The following is a 20010-nucleotide window of genomic DNA, read 5'->3' as shown; positions in this document are numbered from 1 at the left end:
GAAGCAAAACCACATATTGACTTTGGACCTATGCAAGGTGTATGGGGCCTTAGTGAGAAAGGGGAGAGGTTAAATTTGAAAATGATGATGGAAGAAATTTCAGTGACCACAGATTAATTTCCACTGCCTCAGTAAGAAATTGATGCAAGATAATTTGCGATGGGGTGTGTGAATGTTACAGAATGCACATACAGTAGTAAATTTACTGTGGTTTGTACATCTTCAAGGTATATCAAGAATCTCACCACTTCTTACCATCTCTATCACTAACAATCTTGGGCCAATCCATCATTATCTCTTGCTTGTATTATTGCTGTAGTCTCTTAAATTTTACTGTATATTGGAATCACATGAAGATTTTTTAAAATACTGATGGCTGGCTCCCACCAGCAGTCATTCTGGTTTAACTGGGTTGCAATGGGGGCATCAGGACTTATTTAAAAGCTTCCGGTGTTTTTAATACACACTGCCCAAATAATCAGAAAACCAATAATCTTTCCCTGAAGTAATTCCTTTTGACTGTGTTTTTCTTCTGGTAGATGTATTAATTTAATTTGGGACCTTTCCGTTTTCTAAAGTTTTAGAAATAAGTCCTAGTGTATCCATTAGGCTTCTTAGTTGTGAGCAATGAAAGCTGACTCTGGCGGATTTAAGCAGAAATACACTTTACTGATAGGATATTGAGTAGTTTACAGAGTTGGTAGAAGGCTTGAACCTAGAAAAAGTACATGAACAAAGGGGAGGCTAAACAACTAGCACCATGGCAAAACTCATGCCAACACGATCATTACGTCTGTGTCTGCTGAATAATGACTGGATGGTGCTGATTGCACTTCTGGGTGTGCTGGTCACTCCAGTCCACTACTAGAAACTAGATACTGCTTTCACTATTGCTGTCTTCAGAAAGAATTCTTCATTGTCTCTGTTCTTTGTTACTAGGCTCCACATTCAAAATTGCTGGTGGGCACATCTCTATGGGTAAGCATAGGCTGCCAGCAGGGCATGTGGAAAACCATCTACATTTTCATTTTTAATAGTGGAAAATAGGCTCTGTTTTGCACCAAAATTTATGAAGTTAGGAATTCTTCAAACACAAGCAAGGGCTTGATATGCTTGGAGCCAACAAAATGACAGAAGTCTACTACACATGGTATATCTTACAATGTGTTCTTTATTTTAGACATCAGTTCGTTGTTTGTCAGACCAACAGGCCAGAGCATACTGGTGTTTTTACATAATTATTTTTAAACCTTTAGAGACTGCTACCACTTGTCCCTTAGCAAGCAGTAAGAGATAAAATAAATGACTAAGTAGCAAGCAAATTAATAAGAAAACTTGTACAGTTTCTTCTTATGAGTACGTACTTACTATCTTTGGAGGTATAGATAACAGTGTATGTATAAAATAGCATGTTTCTAAATAATAAAAGTGTTCTGAGTTTCTTTGATGGAAATAGTATGTCAATATTATGTCTCAGCACTCTTCAATGGAATTATAATGTGGGCTACAGATGTAATACATATATGTAATTTTTAACTGCATTAAAAAGTAAGAAGCCAAGTGCAATGGCTCATGCTTGTAATCCTAGCACTTTGGGAGGCTGAGGTGGAAGGATCGGTTGAGGCCAGGAGTTCAAGACTAGCCTGGGCAATATAGCAAATTTACAAAAAAACTAAAAAATTAGCATGTACCTATAGTACCAGCTACTTGGAAGACGGTGGTGGAAGGATCACTTGAGCCCAGTAGTTCAAGACTGCCATAAACCATGATTGTGGCATTGCACTCCAGGCTGGGCAGTACAGCAAGACCCTGTCTCTAAAAAAAGGGGAAAACAAGTAAAAAGAAACACATTTGATTTTAATAATAATTTAACTTAATAATTTGAAATATTATTTCAACATGTAGTCAGTATAAATATTAGGGGATAGGTTATATTCTTTCAATACTAAGTCTTCAAAACCTAGTATATATTTTACACTTAGAGCATAGCTCAATTCAGACTGGTCACATATCAAGTGCTTAATAGCCACATGTAGCCAAATGGCTACCAAATTGGACAGTGCAGTTCTGTGGCATTCTGTAAAATACTAGGTGACTTGCCAGTACTGCCCGCTAAACATACTATGGTTAATGAAGTGTTTGGTTATCCATTCTCAAAAAAGAAAACAAAGCAGCTTTTAAAATCCAACACAGGTCTGGGCACGGTGGCCCACGCCTGTAATCCCAACACTTTGGGAGGCTGAGATGGATGGATCACTTGAGGTCAGGAGTTCAAGACCAGCCTGGCCAACATGGTGAAACCCCGTCTCTAATACAAATATAGAAATTAGCTAGGCATGGTGGTGGGTGCCTGTAATCCCAGCTACTTGGGAGGCTGAGGCAGGGGAATGGCTTGAACCAGGGAGGCAGAGGTTGTGGTGAACCAAGATCGTGCCATTGGACTCCAGCCTGGGCAATAAGAGCAAAAAACTCTGTCAAAAATAAATAAATAAATAAATAAATAACTCCAACACAGTAGTTTTACTTGATTTTGCAGTGTTTTATAATTTTTTTGTGTGTGGTGGAGGGAGAGGAGGCTTGAAATGGGGAAAAGGAGCCTAATTATTAGTTTGTTTTTGTTTGTTATTTTTATTCTTGGAAAATTTAACTTTGCAGGGGATTGAGGTATTCCAGATAATGCCTTAAGGCAGAAGAAGGCAACATGTTGTGTAGTGCATGCAGAGTTTGCTTGTGAATAATCAAATTAATCATATTTTATTACATTTAACATATATGTCACTATTGGGCTTAGTGTCTGATGGTTTGAAAATTAAAAAGGTGATAGTGACTGACTGTGCTTGTAATTTTGTCTATCACATATGACTTATTTTCCATAGATAATTCATTTTGGCAGTAAATTTTGTGTTCTAATTATTTTTATTCTTGCAGGCTGCTGAATCAGGAATAATAAAAGTTAAAACAATTGCTGCACGAAACACCGAAATTTTGGCAGGTAATTTTATGTATTAAAAATTTAATAATAAACAAAAATTTGACTAATAGTAAAAGTAGAATCTTTATTGTAAAAGCCGTCAGTTTTCTGTAATATCTCTTCCTTATGACCTAACATATGCTATTCATAATGATACAGAATGGGCAAAAGTCCATAACTTATGAACTGATTGTGTTTCCCAGAGATGAATGCTATAAAATTCTCTGAAATCAGAAACCTTAACACTACTAACTCCTTAAATGTAAGAAATTTTTTTCTTACTCATCTTTGCATTCTCCTCCACTTCTTGCTAATCACCTGAGACACACCATAAAAAGCATTCAGTAATATTTGTTCCATTGAATTGAATGAAAGATTGGTTCTCAGTCCATCTTCTATGATCTACTTTCTCTTTAATATAATACAAACAATTCATAACGTAGTCGTCTGTATTTACTTTACCATATGAATTGTGAGTCTTGGGACTAAGGCAATATGATCATGAAAAAAGAATGAGAGTGAAGTAGAGAAAAGAAAACAAAACTATTTTCTTACCTTCTCTTGATTGAACCCGGTTTTCAAGGAGGAATTTTCAGGAGTTTCTCTTTGGCATCCTTTTCTACCCAGTCCACTCCTTTCTCTTCCTTGGTGCCTTTTGTTCTTGCCTCAGTAATGAACATGGAAAAGAGGTAAACTGACTTTTTTTTGTTGTTTTTTTTGAGTCTGTTATATGCAAGGCACTTGTGTTATTGTATCTTACATAACAACCTTGTGGGGAAATATTATCTTATTTGATAGTAGAGCAAATTGAGATGTGAAGAGGTTAAGTTACTTGCCCAAGGTCACCAGAAAAGTGGTGGAACCAGATTAAAATCCAGGAGTGTTCAGGAGCCCATGGTCTTCCTGCTACAGTGTGCTACCATGGTATCACCAGGTTTCCACGTTAGCTAGTTACTCCCAAGTATTCCATACGTAACCAGTGCTTGCTTCAGTGATCCTTTAATCTGCATTTCCAGTTCCAGTACTGCTGTTGATCTCAGCTAATCTATGAGGAAAGTAGTCCTATTAAATTAATTTATACAAAGTCCCAATAGTAAATAATCTCTTTAACTTTCACATATTTTACATTTTTTAAAAGGGATACCAGTAAGTCTGTAACTGGTGGGATTTCAGAGTGTTATGAAATGAAATGATTTTTGGGGGCAGATTAAGGATCAGGGGGCAAGAGTGGATTTCACTTAGGCTATCCAGCTTTGCTGGAAATCTCCCCTTAGGGTAAGCTCTCCTCAATTACATTTGTTTCCCACAGCTTTTTCCCTGATTTTGAACAGTCTATCAAAACACCAAATAGTTTTATAACATTATGCACAGAAGTGAATAATGCTCTGTGTGCATTTTGAGAAGGGGTATAGTGAAAGTGGTGGGTAAAGGCAGAGGTGCACATCGTTGGGTTAGGAAGGCTGGCAAGTGGGTTTTTTTTGTTTGTTTTTCTGTTTGTTTTTCCTGAGACTTTTCCTCAGTTTTGATCTTGTCGCTCCTGCTGGAGTGCAATGGTGTGATCTCAACTTACTGCAACCTCTGCCTTCTGGGTTCAAGCAGTTCTCCTGCCTCAGCCTCCCGAGTAGCTGAGATTTCAGGTGCCCACCACCACACCTGGCTAATTTTTGTATTTTTAGTAGAGACAGGGTTTCATCATGTTGACCAGGCTGGTCTCGAACTCCTGACCTCATGGTCTTCCTGCCTCGGCCTCTCAAAGTGTTGGGATTACAGGCGTGAGCCACTGCGCCCGGCCAGCATGTGGGTTTTAATGGGAGACGTAGGCAGTTAGGCAGATTAGCGACTGTGGGGAAATTGATGTTTAAAGATAAATGATGACCTGGATATTTTTATGTTGGAGACTTACCATAGGCCAATCATATTTGAATATCACTGTAAATATTTGAAATATTTACTGTTGCTAATATCATTGTTGATACCGTGGTAAGTCCTTAATTATTCTCCAATAATACAAATTTTCATTGGTTTTATAGTTTGTGAAAGACTTTTTTTAAAAAAATGACTGATTTCCTCAGAGGATCACTGTTATTCCAGCATTCTATCCCATGTAAAATGTCTAATTAATTACTCTTAAGATGAGTAAGAAAAATTTTGACTTAGTTGGTATGATTTAAATATATAGGCAGGCTTTTAATTTCATTTTAATTCAATTAGCGTTATTCAAATCAAGTTAGAACAGATCTGTATGCAAATACAATTAATAGTCATGCTTTGATCTTCATAGTATCCAGAGCTATATACTTGAGGAGGTATATTTGCACTTAAACTTTATCCTAGTATTTTTTATGAAGTATTTAAAATAATTAATACCTGGCCGGGCGCGGTGGCTCAAGCCTGTAACCCCAGCACTTTGGGAGGCCGAGACGGGCGGATCACGAGGTCAGGAGATCGAGACCATCCTGGCTAACATGGTGAAACCCCGTCTCTACTAAAAACTACAAAAAACTAGCCGGGCGAGGTGGCGGCGCCTGTAGTCCCAGCTACTCCGGAGGCTGAGGCAGGAGAATGGCGTGAACCCGGGAGGCGGAACTTGCAGTGAGCTGAGATCCGGCCACTGCACTCCAGCTTGGGTGACAGAGCGAGACTCCGTCTCAAAAAAAAAAAAATAAATAAAATAAAATAAAATAAAATAATTAATACCTAAAAGTTATAGATTTATAGACCACTGTCATCCTGAAAATCAGAGGCTCTTCAAAACAGAGTTTAAATTAGTCAGTATATAGTTTCTAAACTATATAATTAAGACTACAGTTAATACTGAGAAAAAATTTTAGTTAACTTTTTAAAATTTCCTGAGAAGTATTTACTTCTTTATGGTACTTGAGATTATAGGAGACTATACAACTTTTGTGCTTTAATGTATGTCAAAAATACCAAACAATTGAGGAGTCTCAAATGAGATTGGATATTGAAATCTCATATGTCTCTGCATATTCAGAATATATAAAGATTTGTTGTAAGATGATAACTTTTCATTTGGATCAAGTAGTTTAATTAATGATACTTGACATAGATTGCTAATCAACTTTAGTTTTCTTAGATTTATTTTCCAAGGGAATATTATTTATATTTCAGAATAAGTCTTTGCTTTACATCTCCCCTTCTTTTAAGCATCCTCCTTTAATGTTTATTTTTCTTTGTTTTTACTGCTGTCATGAATGCTGACATAAGTGGGAATGCTATGCCAGGTAATGTCAGCATTGATTCAGATGTACAGATCATTATCTCAAAATTTCCATTTTCTTTAAAGATAAAACTTTGAAAATGAGAGATAGCAACATAAAGTTTTCATTTACAAGGCCAAATGCCTTAATCTTACATTTAATATTATATGAATATTATATATTACAAATTGCGTTTATTATCCTAGCTTATAGTATACTAAAAATTCAGAAATTATTTGTTATACAAAAATTACATAATCTGCTTTTTAAATAAATATTTGTAACAAGGAAATCAATGAAGTTGTGGTATCTTTTAACATTGTATATTTAGCCCCTACCCCAAACCATAGTGGTTACATCTACCTGTGGCTGCTTTCAGCTGCTGTCGGTATACATAAAGAATTTTTACATAAATCATCAGTTGGTGTGACTTTTTTTCTTTTTTCACATGTTGTTCCCTCATCTTCTTTTTAAAGAGCTCATAGCTAAAAGGTCTTTAAGTAGCAATGAGTAAATATACTTTGGAATTTTTTTCTGATTTTAAAAGGTAATTTATTTGCTTTTAAAATTTAATACATTTATATTTATATATTTAATATAATATATTTAATATCTTTTCTTAATAAATGTGCTTGTGATATTTTACAAACATTTATAGAATATGTCATGTAACATATTCCTAATAAGTAAATAATTATGTAAGAATCATTAGAGGAGATATGAAGATGGGTAATGAAATTCACCTCCAGTCTATATGGAAATACAAGAAATACACTTCAAAGAAATGTTTGTGCCCTTCTTTCTGTTTAGCCTACCTTCTCCTTCATTTGGCTTTTGAAGACCTTTTCTAGAAACTTTTTCTTCTAGATTACATACTCCCTGAGGTCAGAGTCAACATCTTATTCTGACTTATGTTGCCAGTATTTAGCATCCTACACGGGAAATAGTAAGCCCTCTTTAAATGTAGTCTATGTTTTTCTATGTCTCTTTAATTTTACATGATTTGAGTACGTGAGTTTTATCATCTTAAGTTCATGTCAACCAGATAACAGAAAAATGAAGGAGACTGACCCTCAGCATAGACTTTTAATACTATGTGGTTAATGCCAAGATGGAAGTATAGAGAGGGTTGTTATGGGGACATAGGGAAGGCACCTAACCCAGCCTGGGAATCCGAAGCTGAGTCTGGAAGCCTGAGGAAGACTTAGTCAGGCAAATAAAATATAAAAGTATAAAGTAAAGGGGACTTCTTAAATACATGAGGTTTGTGTATACAACTTGGCGTATTTGGATACACTATTGAGGTGTTGCCTGACTGTAAAGTATGAAGGAGGGGAATGGCTGTCAGGAATTTCATAAGGGCTATTATGTGATATCCTGAGCAGCATGATGAAAAGAGTTTGAGTCAGGGAAGTGACACGTTCATATTCATATTTTAAGTAGATTAGGATAGCAGTGTGGAGGGTGTATTTCAGTGTATCATCGTTTAGGCAGAGATCTTTTGAGAAGCTATTTCTAAAATCCAGGCTAGAAGACATGGGGGGCTGTAAATAATGCCATTTTCAGAAATTGACCTGTTGAGCCAGGGAGATTACATAGTTTATCTGCAGTACAGTGTGCTTTTATTTATTCCTTTTAATTTTTAAAATTTACATTCTTATATCATTTGTATTTTTGTTATAAATCTTTTTCTTTGATGTCAGTCTTTTTAAATGTTTTAAATTGCTGTATGATGGGGGGGATAGCATTAAGAGAAATACCTAATGTAGATGATGGGTTGATGGGTGCAGCAAACTACCATGGCATATGTATACCTATGTAACAAACCTGCACGTTCTGCACATGTATTCCAGAACTTAAAGTATAATAAAAAGAAATTTAATAAAATTGCTGTATGCTATTTCAGCAAGTGGATTGTAGTTTAACGATTTCCTTATGCTAGGCATGTTTCAGGATTTAGAATTATTTCTTAATAAATTTCTAGTAGTGGGATTATAAGGTTAAAGGGTATGAATATGTTTAAAATTCTTAGAATATGTTACCACACTGCTTTCCAAAAAGATGAAAGTTTATACCTTTACCAACAATAAGTGAGCATATTTTTATAACCTCCTTGCCAGGATTATTATTTTTAAAAATCTTTTGGTGATTAAATAGACAAATGAATTCTCACTTCCACTAGATGTTGATCATTTTCCCTGTATTAAATTATTCTTTTTTAAAATTTTACATTCATTTCTTTGAACTTTTGTGTTTTCCTTATCAAATTGCTTGAGCTTTTGATACAGGAAAAATATTAACCTCCCATTATGTTGACATCATGTTTTTTCTAGACCATTTACCTTTTAATTTTTTTATCTAGATGCTTTTCAGTTTTATATAACCTAACCAATTTTTCTGATTTCTTTTATAGCTTTACACTTAGGATGACCTTCTCCTTCTACATAGTTGGTAGTCATTTTTACTTTATGGTTTGATTTTTCTTAGTAATATGTAGGGTAATGGGAGGATTTAGATTTTTTCTTTTGCAAAATTACTAACCAATTGAGGCAACATCATTTGTTAAACAGCCCTTCCTTTTCCTGTAATGTGCTTTTAATGTGAAACTGCCTAGACTTTCATTTGTAGTCATTCTCGAATCATTTAAATATATTTTCAGACCTTTTGAACTCACTAAAATATTTTTTAATGTTGTTAGGAATATCAGTCTTCCCCAGAGCTAGATTTAAGCATTTTGAGTATCAAAATAATGTCTAAGTCACATTTTCTTTCATAAGAATCAAAGTTTATTCTTTAATGGCTGTTAAAATTTTTTCACAATAAAACTTTTATTAACCCCTGTTAATATGATTCATAGTGGGGTATCCTAGTTTAATTCTTTTTTTCCAGGATAAGAACTGCAATTATGCAGTGAAAATGCTCAGAGCAAGGAAACCCCTAGGATATGGGGACCTGGTGGACCTTTTTCAGGTGTGTGAAAGTGCATCATTTGATCTCACAGTTATATAATTTGGAAATACAATATTTATCCAACACAGTGTTACAACACAAAGAGTTACACTTATTGAGGGACGTAGGTGGAAAATAAACTTTTTCTTTTATCCCTTTCCATAACCTATTTTTATGTTTTAATGAAAATAGAAACAAATAACTTTGATCAAAAAGAATCAGCTTTTTTTTTTTTTTTTTTCTGGAATGACATTCAAAATGGTTAAAGTAAAATGTCTTCTTTATATTGCTGTACAGCCTTTTCCTCAGTGTGATTTCTAAAATCTCAGTCTGTAGGAAGGTATTTATGTAAAGCTATCATTAACAAACATTATTAAAGTTATTGTGGAGAGTGGATATCTCTCAGTTGGAAGAACAATAATAATTTATACTTCTTTGGACTATTACCACTTTTTACAGAAGAAAAGGAAAAGCAATAACTTTTTTCCTTATGATTTTTCTCTTACTGAATTATGATCTCAATACAGTGGATATGTTTTTGTTTTTCAAAGTATACTTCAGAAGACTTAGAATAAATAGATTTTATTGTTTTGTTGATCATTTATTCTAGATAACATAGAAACTTCCTTTTTTATTATTCTCATATAAACTGGGAGGAAAAACATGAGAAATAGATGTTTGATTCCTTTGCATTTCATTAAAATAAATTTAAAAATTAATTTTTATTACTACCTTAAGTTTATCTCAGCTTGATAGACCTGATTGTAGCCAACATGTAAACAGCATTTCACCATGACTCACCTTATTTTGTTGATTTTAATATGCACAGTTTTTTCACCTTTTAACATCCCCTGATTGGTATGCATCTTGCAGTTGATGGCATCTTAGAATCATTGTGAGCCAGGTGATGTTGTAGTTATCTTTTTCAATATGTGCATGAACTTGTTCATGGTTCTTCGTGTTATTATCACATCAGTTGAGTTGCATGCATTGTTGATACCACATATGTTGAATTGAATTGCTATTTAAAATGTCACCCTGGTTATTGAAAACTTTCTGTTAACATCTTATGGTAAGATCAAAAAAGCACCAGCATCAAAACATGCAGAATAGGTGCCATCGACTTAGAAGAAAATCTCAGAGACAGTAGTGAAGTACTCTTTCAAGAAATAAGGTGTTCATTCCTAGTGCTGTTGATGGCCCAGAGGATGAAATTATGAAGAATTCTAAGTGATTAGAAAGCATTGTGTCATAGTTTAATTGGCACTGATTTTTTTTTGTGGTGATATTATGAGTATGTCTTAAAATCATTGGCATCTTAGATAGACCGTATGAAAGTATATCTTCTTTTTTGTTTTTTATGAAAACAAGTTCATTTTCCTTTATTTGTCTGAAGACTTCAGGCAGACAACTTTAAAGTACAAATCACTGGGTCCTCTTTTAACTTCCATTATTGTCAGGGTGTACCATTCCTATGTACCATAAGGAATGGCAGCATAATATTGTAGGAAGAATAGTGAACCAGGAGTTAGAAGACACACGGTATTTTCAAATTCTGGCTTTACTACCTACTTACTGTATCAGTAGGGCCACATCAGGCCCTCTAAACTCTCTAAGATTATTGTGATGCTGAAATGAGAAACATATTAACACATAAAAATTATAAATGTAACTTGGTTACTATTAAGAGCTTTTAGTTTGCCTGAGTAACATTTAATAAGGAGTGTTCAGCAGAGATAGGGGTTGCCTCATACTTCAGTGGTTCTGGCAGGATTAAATCTGGTAGGATATGTATTCATTTTATGGAAGCTTTAAGAGGAGCTTTATGATCATCATCTTTTAATCATTCTTATCGTTATGGAACATTTGTCTCTAGGTTTGAATCAAAACCTTTGTGTACAAGAAAGCAAGGGAATAAGGACAGGGAGCCCTTTTGGGAACACTGTTCTTTGCCAGTTATATTTGCCATCTTTAGCTGTGCTAAATCAGTAATTTATGCTGGCATACTGAGGGACTTTGCAGAGCAGCCTGTAGGAAGTTGTAGTCTTAATTTACCATACCATAAAGAGAGCTTCGGAAGAAGAAGGTGAGGATTTAAATGATAATGTTAACACTGGTTTTACATTTTTAATGGTGATTCTGGAAAACATTTTAAAACTTAGATTTATCTATCTTTATTGCATGTCTTGCCTCAAAAAATAACTGATAGAGTTCTTTTAATAACAAATAATTGCGGCTGGGCACGGTGGCTCACGTCTGTAATCCCAGCACTTTGGGAGGCTGAGGGGGGTGGATCACGAGGTCAGGAGATCGCTACCATCCTGGCTAACATGATGAAACCCCATCTCTACTAAAAATACAAAAAAATTAGCTGGGCGGGGTGGCGGGCGCCTGTAGTCCCAGCTACTCGGGAGGCTGAGGCAGGAGAATGGCGTGAATCCTGGAGGCGGAGCTTGCAGTGAGCCGAGATCACGCCAGTGCACTCCATCCTGGGGACAGAACAAGACTCCGTCTCAAATAAAAAAGAAAAAAAAAACAAAACAAAACAGAAACACCCATGCGCGCGCGCGCGCGCGCGCACACACACACACACACACACAAAGAATCGCTTATAAGTTTAATGTTCTCTTGACTTGGAATTCCGTGTCATTTATTCAAATTCTGTAAGGATGACAAACCTGTCTTATCCATCTTTGTGTAGCCTTTCAGTAAATGTGTGTAGATTTAATTTCATTTGTAAATTTAATTATGTATAATTCAGTTTGTACATTTTCTAACCTCTTACATTTTTATTGCCACTTAAAAACTTCTGAGTGAGCTGGCTCTTGGTAGAAGAAGTTAAATTAAGGTTTGGAATTATAGCATGTGCACCCAATTAATTTAAAGTGCTGTTTCAGTAATAAGAGGAGTAATGTTATTGTTTTTAATGAAATGTGTTTATTTCTTGAAGAAATTGGGGTGTTTAAATTCAAGGCATATAATAAAATGCTAGGAAATTTCTAAATATTCACTTACAAGTATTGTGTGGATGATGTATGTACTATTTTTAATGATTCTATTTTAGGGTGGGAATTCTTATTTATGTTTTCCCTCCTGCAGTATATGAAGAAATAGAATGCTTTTTTGAGGTGGGAAAGAAGTTTTGAAAATCCATGTCCAAATAGAGTTTGTAGCAGAAGATGGAGGAGAACCAAAGGACAGTGTTAGGAGAAAAGCATGGGAAAGCAGTAGTTAAGGCGTATAGCTTTGATACAGAGTCTGGAGTGTCTATCCAAGATATTTTAACTCTTGCTGTTTGATTTTTGTTTCGGTGTTTATTTTACATAAAGTGGTTGTAATTATATAAAAATGCATTCTTAATTAGATTAATTTTAATAATTTATATGTGTTCTAAATGAAGCACTGAAAGAGAACAGCTCAGAGGTTGTACAGCCTTTTTTAATGGGTTGTGGAACCAAGGAACCGAAGATCACTCAGCTATGTTTGGCTGCTATTCAGAGACTCATGTCACATGAAGTCGTATCTGAGGTAATATAAAGATTTTTATCTAAACTGCACCTAAGAGTTGAATAAAGAGTTTTCATGAAAGGAGAATGAAACATACCTGATATTTAATATAAAACTATTTTATGGATAGCAATGTGCTTGGAGAAAATGCCTGTATTAAAAATATTGCCAAATTTTCTTCTCATTAAACACTCATAAGTATTTTTGCAAGTCATTTGTAATCTAAGAAGTCACAGTTCAGTAATATAAATGAAAATTTTGAGACTCAAACCAGTTTTCAATTTAATTGGTTATTTAATTTTTCTTTTATAAAGAGAGGAGGGAAGAGCATGACTCTCTTTCCTAGATTATATGGAGTAATAATTTGTTTTTCATTAACTTAAATGTATTGTTTGTATCTAACAATATGTTGGAAAAATGAGAAAAAATATTTCTTAACCATGAATCTGCATGTTGGTCTCAAATTTAATGGTGTTATCTTAATTTTGTACTCCATAAGTACTATAATAGAAGTAATAAATGTTTTGCCATTAATGTATCATCTTAAACAATGTCAGATTTAATTGAGTGTGCCAGTGTGGTGTTAATATGGGTTGCATTTTTTTCTGTAACATACTATAAATGAAGTATTGTATCTGAAACAGCAGACTCATAGCGAATTTGCATATGTCCGTATTATTCATGTCCAAATACAATCTATCAATGTTGTAGAAATGAGCTGTGATTTTGACTAGGTATTACAAAACTGCTTGCTGCTATGTGTATATATTCAAATAGGATATTACAATTTTTGAGGGAGATAATTAATTGATGGTAAGTCCTAAATTACTTGAGAGATGTGTTTGGATCTAGAGATCTAAAGATATGGTTTTTGTTATTGTGTTCAAGAAATCCTCTTCAGGTGAGGTAAGTTTGTATACCTTTTCTTCTTTAGGAACATCAGCATCTGTATTTTGTTTGTTGACAATAATTAAAATAACTATTTTACAGACTGCAGCTGGAAATATAATTAACATGCTTTGGCAGCTAATGGAGAATAGTCTTGAAGAACTTAAGTTACTTCAAACAGTTCTTGTTCTTTTAACAACCAATACCGTAGTTCATGATGAGGCACTTTCCAAGGTAGGAAACCTGTTTGCCAGAGTTCATATGTGCTTTGAGACAGTATTTGAATAAGGTGGCTGAAAGAGAAAAGCTTGGTGCCGTTTGAACCAAAAGCAACTTCCCTACAGCTATTGTGATTGACACTGCATGTTAATAACTGTTAGTACCTTATTTTTTCCAGGTTAGAGTTGAAATCAGGTTGGGTTGCTTAATCAAAGTCCCTTGGGTACAGCCAACAGGCTGAATAGTTAATAGGAAATGGAAAAAAGAGAGAAAGTAGCCCAAGAGTAAGAATAGGGAAGGAGGGAACTAAGAAAAAAAAAAGTGTTGTGAGATCACCAGGTCAGGAGATCGCGAACATCCTGGCTAACATGGTGAAACCCTGTCTCTACTAAAAATACAGAAAATTTGCCAGGTGTGGTGGGTGCCTGTAGTTGCAGCTACTCAGGAGGCTGAAGCAGGAGAATGGCGTGAACTCAGGAGGCGGAGCTTGCAGTGAGCCAAGATCATGCCACTGCCCTCCAGCCTGGGCGACAGAGTGAGACTCTGTCTCAAAAATAAAAAAAGGATATTGCCTTGAGCGTTTTAGATTCCTTGTGATAGCTCTCCCTACCCATAATTTCATATGTATATGATATGTAAACCAGACAGTTCAAATATGTTTCTTAAATGGCTAGACAAATCTCCTTTCACCGTTTATGTTAGATAAGATTGTATGTATGATAGCTATCTCTCATTTTGTCATCACTCCCACCCACTGTGGAACACATAAGAGCCATTCTATTATTTATTTCACTTTTTAAAAAGTTTTTTATTATGAAATATTTCTAAGGAACAGAAAGTAGAGAGTAACATAGCAGTAAGTGAATTATTGTCTAAGGAATTTTTTAGACTCTCAGTAATAGCTTCATTATAATTTGCATGACTTATAAGAAGTACAATATACTGTCACATTAAGCTGTGTATACTATCTCAAGTGATGTTCTTAGATCATAATGAGATTTTAATTGCAAATAGTTTATTCTTTTAAGCTTACATGAGCTACATACAATATTGTATATATTTTTATATATCCTTTTGTTGTGTATAGTTCCTCTTGATTTCTAGCTATCAAATTATTCTGATACATGTATTTAAAATTTTGTTAAAGGTTTTCATTTGATCTACTAAAGAAATAAGAACTGATTATAGGATTTATTTTAGTATGTTGGTTAATTTGGAAATGCAATAATTGGGGATGAGAAAAATCAAGTATAAAGAAATAGTATAAAACTGAGTTAATATGAAGGCTTATATATAACTATGTACTGTGTCTTTCCTTTATGTTGAAATCTAAAGAGTAGTAGCAGTATCAGAGGCTTGTGTCTTTTAAAACTTTTAATATAATTAAGGTGATAGGCATTGATTCTAAAACTACCATTATGTTTTTCTCCAAGAATGGCTTCTTTTAAAACTAGAAAACTTTTGGAAGGATAAATAGGAGAAAATCTTTGTGATGTTGGGGTAGGCAAAGATTTATTAGGGCACGAAATCTAAAATCCTTGAGAAAGCCACAGAATGTGGGAAAATACAAATATCTGACAAAGGACTTGTATCTAGACTATATAAAGAACTCTTAAAATTCATTCATAACACAGACGACCCACACATTAAGTGTGGACAAATGGTTTCAACAGACACTTCATTAAAATAAAATATTCAAATGGGTGACAAACACATGAAAAGAAGTTTAGTGTTATTATTAGGGACACACAAATTAAAACCATGAGGAAATAGTATGCGTCCATTAGAATAGTTACAATGAAAAAAGACCACATCAAGTATTATGGAGAATGTAAGATAGTTCTAAATTCATGTATGCTGCTGGCAGAAATGTAAAATTGTAAAACCACTGTGGGAAACTAGTGGTTTGTTTTTTGTTCTTTCTTTCTTTTTTTTTTTTTTTGAGATAGAGTCTTGCTTTGTTGCCCAGGCTGGAGTGCAGTGGTGCGCTTTTGGCTAACTGCAACCTTCCACCTCCCAGGCTCAAGGGATTCTCATGCCTCAGGCTCCCAGGTAGCTGGGATTACAGGTGTGCACCACCACACCCAACTAATTTTTGTATTTTCAGTAGAGACGGGGTTTCACCATGTTGGCCCGGCTGGTCATCAAATCCTGGCCTCAAGTGAACTGCCCACCTCAGCCTCCCAAAGTGCTGGGATTATAGGTGTGAGCCACCGTGCGCAGCCAACTGTCGGTTTCTTAAAAAGTTAAACCTATTCTTACCAGATGACCCATCCATTTCACTTCTAGATATTTACCCAAGATAAATGAAAACATATGTCCCCACAGTGACTTACATATATGAATGTTCATAGCAGCTTTTTTTTTTTTTTTTTTTTTTTACAATAGTCAGAACCTGGAAGCTGCCCAAATGTTCACCAGCAGGTAAATAGATAAGCAAAATACAGTGTACTCATACCATGGAATACTATTTGGTAATAAAAGGTACAAACTACTGATACACAGAACAAAGTGGATGAATTTCACAAATATTATTCTAAGTGGATGAAGCCAGGTCCAAATGAGCACATACGGAATTAATCTGTTCATATAAAAATCATAGAAAATGCCCATTGATCTGCAGTGAATAAAGCACATGGGTGCTTGCCTGGGGCCAAGGGTAGGAGAAGAGATGGGTGGCAAAGGAGCACAGGAGAACTTTTGGGGTGATGGAAATATTCCGTTTCTCAATTGTGGCCATAGTTTCATGGGCCCACATGTTTGTCAGAACTCATCAAATTATATAATTTTAAGGGATTCTATAATTTATTGTATATAAATTACACCTCAGTAGACTTGAGGTTTAAAAGAAAAATATGACTCCTTTTAGAAGTTTCATAATTTTATTTACTTATATGCTTAGGTATAGCTTCTCCAGATGTTTAAGTGATACAACAAACTTTGAGTTCTTGTTATTTGCAAAGCAAGTCATTCTGGGGAAATAAAAGCATAACACATTATTATATAGATGTTAAAAGAACCATATTTTAAAAGGTATGTTTCACATTACCATAGCTAATCTTCTGTGGTTGTATATTTACTGAGAACTTGAATTACATCAAAATCTGAGGATTTTTATATTTTATTGTATAAAATGGTGGGACTTTTCATATTGGTGATTGAAACAACCAAACATAAAGTATTCAATTTGTGGTTACACCTAATAAAGATAATGGCCTTGCTCTTCAATCTTGTTTCACACTAAATGAAAATTGTGTTTTCAGGCAATTGTTCTTTGTTTTCGACTACACTTCACGAAAGATAATATTACAAATAATACAGCTGCTGCTACAGTGCGACAAGTTGTTACTGTTGTTTTTGAGAGGATGGTTGCTGAAGATGAACGACACAGAGGTAAAGTACTAGAAGTTGTTTTACTTTGTGGGTGGTTCTTGGATGATTTCAGTTTTAATAACTTTCAGCCTTTGCTGAAATGATCAACATTATTATGTCTATAATGGAAACTTAAAAAATAAATTCCTCACAATTTGATCACCCTAAGGAATAGGCTTTTTGTTTTCCTTGTTTATTTCTAGTATATGCATAATTTTGTATTAAATATGATAATTTCACATTTTAAACCAAATATTGCATTATATGTATTTTTTAACCAAACATTGCATTCTAGGAATTTTTTATGTTATTGCTTCATCCTTATAATTTAAATTTTAATTATTGCATTATATTTTGTGGCCATTCTGTAATTTAACTGAACTAGTCTCCTATTGGACACTTGCGTTCTGTTCAGTATTTTATAACTGTTTTGGGTGGTTTCCTACATATCTTTTTAAATTATTTCTTCAGGATAAATTTCCAAGAGTGGGCTTCCCTCATAAATATTTGTCTGTATCTGCTAACATGTGTTAAGAACATTTAAATAATATAAAAATTAATTTTTGGCCAGGTGCGGTGGCTCATGCCTGTAATCCTAGCATTTTGGAAGGCTGAGGTGGGTGGATGGATTGCCTGAGCTCAGGAGTTTGAGACCAGCCTGGGCAACACAGTAAAACCTCGTCTCTACTAAAATACAAAAAATCAGCTGGGTGTGGTGGAGTGCACCTGTAATCCCAGCTACTCCAGAGGCTGAGGCAGGAGACTCACTTGAACCTGGGAGGCAGGGTTGCAGTGAGCTGTGATTGCACCACTGCACTCCAGCCTGGACAACAGAGCAAGACTCCATCTCAAAAATAATAATAATAATTTTTAAATATTTTTTATCAAATACCTTTGTAAGAATATTTCCACTTCGTTATATTGTTTTTTCTTTATTTTTTCTTGGGGAAAAACGCAGGTGGAATTCTAGTAATTTGAAATATTAAGGAATTATAATGTGTCCCATTTGGTTAAAATATTCAAAATCATATTGTAATAACACAGGGCAGTTCCCCAGTTTGAATGTTTTATACATTCATAACCTCAATAAAATTCCCGCATTGGTAGTTTTAGTTGTGTGTCTCTAAGGCTAATCTGCCATTTAATACTTTATAGTAAGGTAGAAATACTTAGAACTTTTTTCTTTTCAGGTAGTCGTTAAGTCAATATTTATTCAAAACAGGCTGTCATAACTTACAGAGAATGATATTTTTTACTAGTAGTTAATTAAAGAAATACTGAGTTGGGAAACACCATCCTAGCTGATTCTTAGCTGGTGAATATCTGTAACTGACATAGTAATAGCAGCAGATCAAGCAGTAATTCTCTTGAAGATAGTGAAATGGTAGAGGAGTTAACCATATGGTAAACATTTGTACGTCTGTTTGATATTTAAAAACACACTTAAAGATCACGTGAATGTTAAGTCCATGAAATAAAGGGGCTGAAGAATGGGAAACCAAATGTATGGACAAAGATACCCAGCTTATTAGAGTGAATGTAAGGTAACAAAGAGTGATTTTTATGATATTTGGTATAAAAATAGATTCCTTTTTTTTTTTGCTTTGGAGGCATATGTTAAAAATTGGAAATTTTAATTCTGAAATTATAATTACAATTTATAATTATATAAACATATTTCTTTTAGACAATATCTTTTAAACAGAATATATAATTTATTAAAGGCTATTGTGAACTGCTAAAACCCATCCTGTTTTGATTGCAGATATTATAGAACAACCAATACTGGTGCAAGGAAATAGTAACAGAAGATCTGTCAGTACCCTCAAACCTTGTGCTAAAGATGCATATATGCTTTTCCAGGTATTTTAGTTGATAAAAATAATTTTTATTCCAAAATATAGTTTTGTGTGAATTTTTTAGTTGGGGATTTTATGTCTAAGTTTTTTCATGTGAATTTTTTTGAAAATATGTCACAGGTAGTATTAAAATAGTTCTAAAGAACAACTTCTATATTTACTTTATAGCTAATTAACATGATAAAACATTATGACTCACTTTAAGAAAATAAAATGAAATAAATGCAGAACTAGAAAACAGGTATATCAGAAACAACTAGTCATGCAAAAAAAGTTTCTTTAAACAAGGAAAATTTAAGTAATAAATTTGGTCTGTGTAATATAATTTGATACATAGATACCTGATTTTTACATCACTTGTCATGAATAAATAATTTTAGGTAAAACAAGACTAATCTGTACTGAAAATATTATTACTTCAGATTAAAAGCTTATTTTTTCATTTAAAGTGTTAGATTAATCATTTGTCTGTCTACTGTCTCTGTATTGTCAGTACAGAGTACTGTACAATTGTACAAATTGTACAGCTGTACAAATAGTCAGTACAGAGTAGTTATATGATTCTTTAAAAGTTTGCTTATATAATCTATCAGTTACACAATTTGTCAAAATTGGAATTACTGGCGCTTAGTTTCTAAGGAGCAAAAACATGTATTATATAAGAAGATAGTTTTTTTTTTTTAAGATTTATGAACTGTGAGTTTTGAAAAGCACATTTAATTCTAGCACGTGAAATTGTTGGATTTATTTTCCCAGGACCTTTGTCAGTTGGTTAATGCTGATGCTCCTTATTGGCTAGTGGGCATGACAGAAATGACTCGGACGTTTGGCCTCGAATTACTTGAGTCAGTCCTCAATGATTTTCCACAGGTCTTTTTACAGGTAAGCCATTTATAGTATTTTGTGACAAAGTTAATCTTAATTGTTTTACAGATATTTTTAAAGAAAGCAACGTGTATTTTTTTTCCACATTAAAAGTTGCAAAGAGGCCAGACTTGGTGACTCATGTCTGTAATCCCAACAC

At 34.1% G+C, this 20010-nt stretch overlaps 1 protein-coding gene across 1 annotated transcript in view; it reads left to right on the top strand.

Annotated features, from left to right (window-relative positions):
• The window catches only part of MON2 (MON2 homolog (S. cerevisiae)), a 135449-nt gene that overhangs the window by 12119 nt on the left and 103320 nt on the right, over positions 1 to 20010 (top strand). The window contains exons 2-7 of the mRNA XM_011926196.1: positions 2929 to 2992; positions 12542 to 12669; positions 13639 to 13770; positions 17019 to 17148; positions 18893 to 18990; positions 19743 to 19868. Coding sequence (XP_011781586.1) covers positions 2929 to 2992; positions 12542 to 12669; positions 13639 to 13770; positions 17019 to 17148; positions 18893 to 18990; positions 19743 to 19868 — 678 coding nt within the window. The remainder of the gene's footprint in view (positions 1 to 2928; positions 2993 to 12541; positions 12670 to 13638; positions 13771 to 17018; positions 17149 to 18892; positions 18991 to 19742; positions 19869 to 20010) is intronic.

The sequence above is a fragment of the Colobus angolensis genome, unplaced genomic scaffold, assembly GCF_000951035.1.
Source record: "Colobus angolensis palliatus isolate OR3802 unplaced genomic scaffold, Cang.pa_1.0 Scaffold67, whole genome shotgun sequence".
NCBI lineage: Eukaryota > Metazoa > Chordata > Mammalia > Primates > Cercopithecidae > Colobus > Colobus angolensis.
This window is presented reverse-complemented; position numbering and strand designations above follow the sequence as displayed.